This window comes from Rhinolophus hipposideros, assembly GCF_964194185.1.
Source record: "Rhinolophus hipposideros genome assembly, chromosome: 4".
In the NCBI taxonomy this organism is placed as follows: domain Eukaryota; kingdom Metazoa; phylum Chordata; class Mammalia; order Chiroptera; family Rhinolophidae; genus Rhinolophus; species Rhinolophus hipposideros.
Window position 1 is genome coordinate 101050392 of NC_138050.1, and position 12269 is coordinate 101062660.

The 12269-nt window shown below is 32.7% G+C and overlaps 1 protein-coding gene across 1 annotated transcript in view; it reads right to left on the reverse strand.

Moving 5' to 3' along the window:
• Positions 1–2146: 2146 nt before the first annotated feature.
• CCDC122 (coiled-coil domain containing 122) overlaps positions 2147–12269 on the reverse strand; it is a 42781-nt gene continuing 32658 nt past the window's right edge. Inside the window, exon 9 of the mRNA XM_081045723.1 lies at positions 2147–3801. Within this exon, the coding sequence (XP_080901849.1) occupies positions 3652–3801 (150 nt within the window). The 3' untranslated portion in view covers positions 2147–3651. The remainder of the gene's footprint in view (positions 3802–12269) is intronic.

Consider the following 12269-nt stretch of genomic DNA (forward strand, 5'->3'; position numbering starts at 1 on the left):
AAATTGAAATAAACAAATATAGCATGGGTTATTTTACACAGGCATGGAACTTCTAGCTTCTGGTCATTAGCTTTAGTAATCATTATCTTAGTTAATGAAAATTAAGTATTTATAATATTGAAAATATGAGCAACTAACAAATCAAACAGTTTTTAGTTGCAAAACCACAAGATCTTCTGAAACTACTGAACCCACCCCTTCCCCAAAAAAGGTCTGAAATGTCCATAGTATTCATATAGGACTTAATGATTTTTATGAACAAGGGATTCCATGTTCCACGCAAGATGATACAAAACTCAGAGTTTAAATTGCAATCATCTATGTGAACTTTAAAAGGTTCCAAAGCAATTTTTTTCAGCAGGATCTCACTTGCCTTTACTGACATGAATGCTCACATAGTATTATCTGTGCAATTGGGGGCTTTTTTATTTCTAAAAATACCTAATTTTTTTTAGAGAAGTTGTAGGTTTGCAACAAAATGGAGTGGAAGTACAGAAGTTTCCCGTGTACACGCCGCCTGCACATGCACCGCCTCTTCCATTGTTAACATCACTCCCAGAGTGGTCCACTGCTTTTTACCAAGGATGACTCTACGCCAACACATAATCAGCTAAAGCCCATAGTTCACCTTAAGGTTCACTCTTTTGGGTGTCCATTCTATAGGTTTGGAGACATGGGTAATGACAGGTATCCATTATCATGGAGTATGATAGTATACTGCCCTCTGTGCTCTCCCTATTCATCTCTCCTCCAACCCCACTGCCCCCAGACCAGGCAACCACTGATCTTTTTTACTGTCTCCATAGTTTTACCTTTTCCAGAATGTCATAGAGTTGGAATCACACAGTGTGTAGCCTTTTCAGGTTGGCTTCTTTCTCATATGTAATGCAAATGTAAATATACACTTAAGGTTTTTCATGTCTTTTCATGGTTTGAGAACTCATTTGTTTTTAGCAATAAATAATATTCCATTGTCTGGATGGACCACAGATTATTTATCCATTCACTTACAAAAGGATATTTTGGTTGCTTCAAGGTTTAAGCAATTATGAATAAAGCCGTTATAAGCATGTGTGTTTTTGTGTGGACATCAGTTTTCAATTCCTTTGCATAAATAATGAAGACTGTGATTGCTGGATCATGTGTTAAGAGTACCTTTAGTTTTGTAAATCACCGAACTGTCTTCCAAAGTATAAGTGAGAAAGACCATTAAGCAGAAGAGCTCATATTCTAAGCTAGATTCAGTTATAGAGAAATTTTTCAAATTACTTTAATTTTCTAACTTTAGAGTTTGTGACCATGTTAAAATATTATATCCTCTAACTATAATATATTATCAGGCTTGAGGATACCTCGAGTTTTAGTTCTTGATTAATCTGAAAGCCTCCATCACCTGAAATGCTTTTGAAGAGTAAGGGAAAAGTTTTCTCTTTCAAATAATTCTTTAAATTGTCACAAAACTTAAAATAGGTACATATATTATTACCATTGATATTTTAAAAAACTACATTGAAAATTACTTTCTCAAATAGAAGGCATTATTTTAAGCATATTAAACCTATCTTCGTTATTGCTCATTATAAAATAAACTTCCAAAAACATAGCTCAAGGTGTTAGCTATTTTCTACAAATATTTTGAAACTGATTATAAACTTAAAAAGTTTTAAAACTAGAAATTTATGAACTGCAAATAAAGTATAACTATAAGATGAGCCTTTTAAATATGCAAATTACATTTAAATATGTTTTTATATAATACATGTTTGGCTCAGCTTTGTATTCAGCTGAGCATAGTGGGTTCACTCCACAATCCACAGGTTTAACTGTTTTTAGTCACAGCTGTGTTTCAGAGTCATGGACCAAAGCTGATTGTACTACAGCATAAGCCATTTAAAGTGTTAGCCATAATAAACTATGTTAATTCATAATAAGACTATTAATATTAGACATTAAGAGAAAATTATGAACTTGAGATATCATTTTGATATTGTTGATTTGAGATCACTAAATCCTAAAGCAAATATTTAAAAAGTATGTATTCCTATTTGGCCATAAAAAAGAATAAAAACTTAACAATCTGCAACAAAATGGATGGACCAAAGGGTATTATACTAGGTGGAATAAGTCAGACAGAGAAAGACAAATACCATATGATTTCACTTATATGTGGAATCTAAAAGCAAAATAAATGCACAAAATTGAAACACTCAGGTACAGAGAACAAACTGATGGTTGCCAGAGGGGAAGGAATTTGGGGGGGTGGGCAGGTATGAAAAAGGTGACGGGATTAAGAAATACAAATTGGCAGTTATAAAAATAGTCATGGGGATATAAAGTACAGTATGGTAAATATAATCAATAATATTGTAGTAACTGTATGGTGACAGCCAGGTGGGTACTAGACTTATTGGGAGATCACTTCATAAGTTATATAAATGTCTAACCACTATGTTGTACACCTGAAACTAATATAATATTGAATTTCAACTGTAATTGAAAATTGAAAAATAAAAATTAAAAAACCATGCATTCAATAATTAATGCTTTGTTTCTGCTCCTAAAAATTTGATTCAATGGAGCCATGAAAAGGAGCACTTTTATCTTAAAAAGGACAAGTTAAATTTTGATTTGTTGCCATGGACATAGCACTTGTCTTTCAATGAAAAAAAATACTTAGTCTATACTGGTTAACACTTCTTTTAAGAGCTTGTATGTTTGCCTTACACGATGTTATTTTAGTCATAGAACAATAATAGAAAATTTCCAGACAGAAACATGAAAAAAATTTATACTTTGCAACATTCTAAAAATGTTATCTAATAACAAAGAAAAATGATTGCTACCTTCTGTATGGAAGAGAAAACTAAGAAAAATATCTGAGACATTGAACATATAACAACATTATTGTAAATGTGAATATTTATGGACTGCTGTGAAGACAGTAGTAAGAAAACAAGTACTAATAAAAAGTTTGAAACAGACATCTATTTAAATATCTTAACAATTTAAATCATTGTAAATTCAAGTGTTTCTTTTCCTCTGAATTTTTACTTCGTATAATAGTAAAGGCAATATATTTATAAACAGGCATTCATGAGTACATCTTATACATGAAAAGTATTCATCGAATTACCCACGATTCTGCAAGAGTTCCGATTGTCTATCTACTGCTGTCTCCTGCAGTGTTGGAAGGTACTTTAACAAATAATGACTGATTCAAAAAAGAGAAAATATACAAAGGGTGCCAAAAACATGTATACACATTTTAAGGAAGAAAAAAACTGTATTAAAATTGTAATAATATACACCAATAAAAAAATGAATACAAGTCACATTTGACTTCTGCTTACAAGAGGTGCTCAAAGTGGTTACCATCAGTGTAATTATAATACAGTTTTTTTCCTTTCTTAAAATGTGTATACATTTTTTTGGCCCCCTCTGTGTGTGTCATGAAGACAAACCTCTGATAGTGGTATGTAAATGATAGCACCACTACTATTATATATGTAGCAACAAATGTAATACTGTTGGTCAATTATACTTTAGTAAAAATCAATAAGAGTAAAAAAAAGAATCCAAAGGATTTCTCTGCATCCTGTCCTGTAAGGTTTTCTTGGCATACTGTGTGTTCTGCATTGCTCTAGGGACAGGTTAATCTTTCATTGCAATGCATCTTCTTAGTTCAGCTGCTGTTTTTTCTAATTGTTGAATGTTCCATTGCCACTGTCTTCTATTTGACTGAAGCTTGTTCACCTGACAATGCAAACGCTTAAGAATTGCACCATATCTCTTATGTTGTACCTATTAAAAGAAGATTACACGTCAACAGGGCTTGAGAAGGATAAACAGTAAACAACCTTAAAGGATATTTTGACTACTCTAAAGAGGAAAGCACTTTATTAGAAATTATTCACTGTAAATAATAATGATAATAAATATAAACAGTAATTATAACTATTCAACATTACCTGTTACTGTGCTGAGAGCTTTTTACATATAATTAAATTTTTGTCACACCCATGATGTAGATACCATTACCCCATTTTTGTATAAAGAAACCAAAGATCAAAGAGTTTAAGTGATTTGACCAAGGTTTTACAGCTACCAAGTGATGGTATTTTGGATTTGAACTCAAGTGAAATATCCGTGCTGGAGTACCTTCTACTTATCAGGCAGTTACCAATCCAGAGCAACGGTTCTATTTCCTGTGTGAGTGTTTCAGGGAAACACAGACCCACTGATCTAAAACACTTAGGTCCTGTGGTGCATTTCCCAGACATTAAGTAGATCAGTATTTATGCTGAGCCAGACAGTGCCACACTGGAAGTCAGTGAGTACAGTGGAAAGTGCAGGAGCTTTGGCCTCAGGTCACAGAAAAGTCAAAAAGTCCAAATTCCTGATACTGGTGCTGGCTGTACAAAGAGCACCCAGCCTTTTTTGTAACAGCTTTATTAAGATATAATTCACATACTGCACAATCCATCCTTTAAAGTGTAAAAAGTGGCTCTTAGTATATTCACAGGGTTGTGCAGCCATCACCACAATCAATTTTAGTACATTTTCATTAGCCCAGAAAGAGACCTAGTACCCATCGCATTGACTCCCCGTTCCCCCACACCACCCTTAGCACTAGGCAACTACTGAACTGCTTTGTCTTTATATAGATTTGCCTATTCTGCACATTTTATAAAATGGAATCACATGGGATCTTTTGTGACTGGCTTTTTTCACTTAGCATCTATGTTTTAGCAGGTGTCAGTGCTCCATTCTCTTTTATTCTGTTGTGTGATATACTACATTCTATTCATCCATTTTATCAGTTGATGAACATTTGAACTGTTTCCACTTTTTGCTTAATATGAACAATGCTGCTATGAACATTCATGTACAAGTTTTGGTGTGGACACACGTTTTCACTCGTCTGGGGTATATATCTAGGAGTGGAATGACTGGGTCATATGGTGACTCTATGCTTAACCATCTGAGGAACTACCAGGCTACTTTCCACATTCACATCTCCATGATAAATGTGTGAGGGTTCCAATTTCTTCACATGCTTGAAAATACTTATTATGTCTTTTTTAATCATAGCCATCCTAGTGGATGTGAAGGGCATTTCATTGCAGTAAAACACCCACTTATAAATGAACTGATAGAGTAATAGGGATGTTACCTTTTTATTTCTCTATCCACTGAAGGGGGTGCCCTAGAAAGTCAGGAGGCTGGTTCTAAGTCAATTCAAATAAGGATTAATTTGTCAAAACACCAATTCACCAAATTTATCAAAAGAACTGATATGCCAAAAATAAGTTTATAGCCTAAAAGGGATATAGGGATACAAGGTTCTGCGTTTCTGGAGCCTTAAGGCTCTGTCCCCGACCTGTCTCCCCATCAGCTATTCTTGCTGCGACCCAGATGGTGCTATATGCTGACGGGGATATACTGCGTGCCAATTATTCTTTTTTTCATCTCTGTTTTTCCACCAGCAAAAATTCCCCTCTCTTTCCCAGCTCTTCCCTTAGCTCTGGGTTCTTTACCTTTATTATGCCATGGATCCTTTTTTTTTTTAATAATACATCCCACTTTATTATGGAATTAATTTTATCTCTTTGTAAATGTCTCCTGTTTTTTTAAATTAAATTTATTGGGGTGACAATGGTTAGTAAAATTACATAGGTTTTAAGTGTACATGAATCATTCTGACAGTATGGTGAAGACTATGGACTCTTTAGAATAATGTTTTTAAATGCATAAAATAAAACACACAAGATGACAAAGGAAACCAATTATATTGAAACACATTTCTGCAGCAGAGCAGGGGACCTGGAACTGAAACACACTAAGCATTCCAAAGCATGGCTATAAGAACAAAGTGAAGACTTGTCAACTCATACTTCACATAAATTGCCATGAACTTTATACGTCTTTCTAAGTTTTTGGTGTTTGGTAATTCTGCAAATTCAGATAATTCATTCAAATTGGTGAACTAAGCTGGCTGATGTGTTGGCAAAATAGAAAATGACTTTAAAAGGATTAGAAATAAATATAGAATAAACTGAAATATTATATTAAATAATGAAGCTCTATTCAAAAGAAGATTTTTTATACATCGAATATGTTTAAGAGGATATATATCCATTGATATATATGTGCATTGACATAGCCAATAGAATACATTCATTAGGAGAATACAGTCACAATGCATGTTCATAGAATTGTGTTCATAAAATACATTAACAGAAATAAAATAATTGGAACAAATTTTTTATTAATCAGTAAATGTGGTTGGTTGCATATTAGCCTGCTTCTGAAATTATTCTTCAATAGTTAAGCTATGAAATGACTACACAACGGCTCAGAATAGAGACGTACAAGGTCCCCTTAGTGAAACTCTAGACCCCCAGCCACAGCTAGTGCTATGTCTTACTTATATATCTTGTGATGTCTATCTCACCACCTAGAATGCAAGTTCCATGAGGACAGGGATTTTTAACCATTTATTTTGTTCACCATTCTACTGTCAGAACCTAAAAGAGTAACTGGCACATAGTGTGAACTCAATGAATGTGTTGAATGAATTAATGAATACATACATAAATAAAATGAGACAGTTTTTGTAAATCAAACAGCTGCTACCCTATTCTGAGAAGAACGTTATGTAAAATATGTTGCCAAATTCTATATTGTTCTCAATTTCTCCACACATGTAACAGACATTCACGTGATGTGGCTGTTTTACCGTGGAGAATATACTGCACTTAAAAGACCTGGAACTCACTTGCTGCCACTTAAACATGTCATGTAACTTCTCTTTGCTGAAGCTCTTCACTCAAAAAAGTACGGTTAAATATTTTTATGGAAGTATAAATATACAGATTTTTAAGTGTGCAGTTCAATGAGTTTTGACAAATTCATACATCCATGTTGTGTGTTAGTAGTTCATTCATTTTATTGCTGACTAGTGTTCCATTATCAGAATATACCACAATCTGCTTATCCATTCTTCTTTTGAGGGACCTTTGTGATGTTTCTATCTTAGAGCTATTATGAATAAAGCTTCTATCAGCCTTCATATGTCAGCTTTTTCAAAGATATATGTTTTCATTTTTGTTCACTAAACACCTAGGAGGGAATTGCTGAGAGCTGGGGTAGGTGGTGTATGCTAACTTTTTAAGAAACTGCCAAACCATTTTCCAAAGCAGTGGCACCATTTTATAATCTCAACAAAAAAATGCAAGAAATTTCCAGTTGCTCCACACCCTTGGCAAAATTTGGTATTATCATTTGTTGTAATTTTCACCATTCTATTACATGTGAAATGGTATCTTATTGTGGTTTTAATTTTCATTTTCTTGATGGTTAAAGATGCCAAGTATCTTTGCATGTACTTATTGGCCATCCTATGCCTTCTTTTGTAAAATTTCTGTTTACATATTTTACCTATTTTTAAAAAATAACTGTAGGAGTTCTTTATATACAAGATCTGGATATAAGTCCTTTCTATGCTATATGTATTGAAAATATTTTTACTCCTTTGATTTTGTCCTTTCATTTCCTTGATGTTGCCTTTTGAAGAACAGAAGTTTTGAAGTTCAATCAATGTATCGTTTTTTTTTTTTTCTTCCCTTTATGGTTAGTACGTATTGTGTGTCCTAGGCAATCTTTGCTTAATCCAGCATAATGAAGATATTCTCCTAAGGTTTCTCCTAGAAGCTTAACGATTTTCGCTTTTATGATTAGATCTCTGATCCATTTCAAATGAAGTTTTGTGTATGTTGTGAAGTAAGTATAGGGGTCATTGTTTCCATACAGACACCCAGTTGTTCCAATACCACTTATGATAAGGCTTTCCTTCTTCATTGAATTATCTTGAAACCTTTGTAAAATTTACAAAGCGTAATTGATTTCTGAACTCTATTCTGTTCCATTGGTCCACTTATTTATTCTTTTTAACAGTATACACTTTCTTGATAATTGTAGGTTCATAATAAATCTTACTAATAGGTAGGGTATTACAACTTTATTCTTTTTCAAGATTGTTTTGGCTAACTAGTTCTTTTGCATTTGCATAGGCATTTTAAAATCAGCTTAATTTTTACAAAAAAAATCTTACTGGGAGTTTCATGGAATGGTGTTGAAACCATAGATCATTTTGGGGGGAAAGTTAACATTTTAAAAATACTGAGTTTTGTAGACCATGAATCTAGTATATCACTGTATTTATTTAGTAGTGTTTAATTTCTCAGATATATTTTCCTTGTAGATGTAAAAGTTTACACTTTTTTTCAGAAAATTTATTGGCAAGTATTTTATGTTCTTTAGGGTTAATAAAAAAGAGTTTCATTCATTTCACTTTCCAGTTGTTTATTGCTACTACATAGAAACTACATAGAAATACTATTGATTTTTGTATTTTTATCTTTTTTCCTCAGACCTTACTAAATTCACTTACTGGTTTATTAGTGTGTGTGTGTGTGTGTGTGTGTGTGTGTGTGTGTGTGTGTATTCCTTAGGATTTGTTATAAAAGCAATCGTGCGGTCTGTGAATAAAGACAGTTTCACTTCTTTACAGTCTTTATGCCTTATATATTTTTTTCTTGTCTTAGAGAACTGAGTATGACCTCCAGCATATTTCATAGAGGAAATGGGATAAGACATCTTTGCGTTATTCCCAATCTTAGGGAAAAAGCATTCAAAATTTCATCAATAAATATGTTGCTGCTGTAAGTTTTTTATAGATGCCACTTATCAGGTTGAGAATGTTCCCTTCTATTCTTAATTTGCCAAGAACTGCTATTATAAATGGGTGAATTTTTCTAATGCTGTTTCTGCAACTATTGAGTTAGGTATATCCTTTTATCTCCTTCATTTTGTTAATGTGGTAAATAACATCGTTTGCTTTCTGAAAGTTGAACCAACTGCATTCCTGGTATAAACTCTGTTTTGTCATGAGGGATTAGCCATTTTATATATAGCTGAATTCAATTGGAAAATATTTTGATAGGGAATTTTGCATCTATGTTCATGAGGGACATTGACCTGTAATGTCTCTTCTGCTAATGCTCCTGTTCCCTTTTGTATCGGGGTTATACTGGCCCTCTAAAATGAGTTGGGAAGAGCTCTCTTTCCATTTTCTGAAGGAGTTTGAATAGGCTGGACATTATTTCTTCCTTAAATGTGTGACAGAATTCACCAGTGAAGCCATGTCAGTCTGAAGCTTTCCTCATGGGCAGGGTTTTAACTATGAATTCAATTTTACTGAGTTCTACCCCACACCGTTTATAAAGCTTAATTTGAAATGGATCATAAGCGTAAACATAAAAGTAATTTCATCTTGTGTTAGTTATGGAAGGTGTGTTTTTCAAGGAACATGCCCATTTCATCTAAGTTGTCAAATTTATTGACATAAATTTATTCATAATAGGCTTTTATCACACTTTTAAGTCTATAGAACCTGAAGTAATGTCCATACTATCCTTTCTTTTCTTTATCAGTGTGCTATGGTGTATCTATTTTATTAGTTTTTTCAACTTTGGCTTTGTTGATTATTTTTCCTCTAGTTTTTGTTTTCTATTTCACTGATTTCTGCTAGTTATCATTTCACTCCTTCCATTTGTTTTTGGCTGGGTTTATTCTTTTTCTTTTAGTCTTTTGTGGTGAAAGCCTAGATAAGTGCTTTTTTCTGTTCTAACAGAGGCATTTAAAGGTGTAAATTTTCCTCTAACCACTGCTTTCACTATACTCAACCATTTTTCATATATTGTGCTTTCATTATCATTCAATTTCAAATATTTTCTAATAATTCTGGTGATTTTTTTCTTTGACTCATGAGTTTAGAATTGTAATGCCCAATTTTGAAACGTTTATTTATTTTCTAGCTATCTTACTTATATTGATTTATTTTTTTTAAATTTATTTTCAGTTACAGTTGACATACAATACTATATTAGTTTCAGGAATGTAACATCATGACTAGACACTTATATACCTTACAAAGTGACCACCCCAGTAAGTCTAGTGCCCACCTGACACCATCCGTAGTTACTATAATGTTACTGACTATATTCCCTATGCTGTACTTACATCCCCATGACTATTTTAATAATTGGCAATTTGTACTTCTTAATCCATTTCACCTTTTTCATCCATCCCCCTACCCACTCTCATCTGGCAACCACCAGTTTGTTCTCTGTATCTATCAGTTTGTTTCTGATGTTGTTGTTGTTATTGTTCATTCGTTTAATTTGAGTTTTTCAGACTCCACATATTAATGAAATCATATGGTACTTGTCTTCATCTGTCTGACTTATTTCACTTAACATAATGTCCTCTAGGTCCATCCATGTTGTTGAAAATGGTAAGATTTCATTGTACATATGTGTCACATCTTCTTTATCCAATCAGCTATCAATAAACACTTGGGTTGCTTCCATATCTTAGCTATTGTAAATTATATTCTGTTTTCTCTACAGATCATATAAATCTTTTAGCTTTTATTTTTATGGATTTCTAATTGAATTCTATTGTGATCAAAGAATATAAAATTATTTCAAATTTATCATCCAGTAGATTGTCTATCTTGGTGAATGTTGCATGTGCACCTGAAAATAAAATATACGAAAACCATATGATTTCACTAATGTGTGGAATATAAAATAGAAAGCAACAAATAAACAAACAAAACAAACAAACAAAAAACTCATAGACATAGACAACAGTATGTCAGTTACCAAAGGAAAAAGGTGATGAGGGAAAATTGAAAAAGGTATAGGGGGTCATATACATGGTGACAGAAAAGGCAATTATTGAGATATGTTTTACTTCTGTATATGTCACAAAACTCAAAATACATTGTTTTAATTTTAAAGCATGAATTAACCTTTAAATAATTTGAGAAATGAAAGACTCATTTGTTTATTCATATATTTCCCATTTCCAGTGCTTTTAATTACTTCTTGGTATAATTTCCTTTTCAGCTTTAAGAACTTTCTTTAGTATTTTTTGTAAGAGGTCTACTGGAAACAAAATCCATCAGCTTTTGTTGATAAGTAAATCCCTTTCTTGACTTTCATGTATGATAAATATTTTCACTAGGTATAAAATTCATATAGAATCATTGTTCCACAGTTTTTTTTTCCTTCTTTCAGAATTTAATGATGCCTACTATTTTTTACTGACCTCTACTTTTTATAATTTTTTAAAAAAATCAGTAATAAATTATAGCAAGGTTGAAGAATGCAAGGATAATGTACAAAAGTCAATCACTGTCCTATATACCAAAAATGAGCAAGTAGAATTTGAAATGAGAAGCACAATAACCATTTACATTAGCACCCTCCAAAAATTACACACGTAGGTGTAAGTCTAACAAAAGATGATGTATATGAGAAAAACTATAAGACTCTGATAACAAAAAATCAAAGAAGAACTAAATAAATGGAGAGTTACTCCACGTTCATGGATAAAGTTATCAGTACTCCCCAACTTGAGCAAGAGATTCAGTGCAATTTCAGTCAAAATCCCTTCCAGTTATTTTGTAGGCATTAATGAACTGATTCTAAAGTTTATATGGAAAGGCAAAAGACCCAGAATAGCCAACATAATATTGAAAGGGAAGAACAAGGTTGGGGGACTGATAGTATCTGACTTCAAGATTTACTATAAAGTTATAGTAATTTTGATAGTGTGGCAATGGAAAGAAAAAAAGAGACAGGTAGATCAATGGAACATAATAGAGGGCCCAGAAATAGACCCACATAAAAATAGTCAACTGGCCTTTGATAAAGAAGCAAAGGCAATACAAAAAAGCAAAGAGAATCTCTTCAAAAAATTGGTGCTGAAACAACTGGATGTTCATTTACTTATTCAAAATAAAATGAATCTAGACACAGATCTTACACATGTCGCAAAATTATCTCAAAATGGATCATAGGCTTGAATGTGAAACACAAAACTATAAAACTCCTAGAAGAGAACATAGGAGAAAACCTAGATAACCTTGGATATGGCACAGCTTTTTAGATACAACTCAGAAGGCATAATCCATGAAAGAAATAATTGATAAACTGGAATTCATTAAAATTAAAAACTTCTGCTCTGTAAAAGACACTACAAGAGAATGACAAGACAAACCACAGACAGGGAGAAAATATTTGCAAAAGATGCATCTGAAAAATGACTGTTATTTAAAATAGATAAAGATAGACAATTTATTCAACAATAAGAAACCAACCAACCATACTATTTTTAAAAAATGGACCAAAGACCTG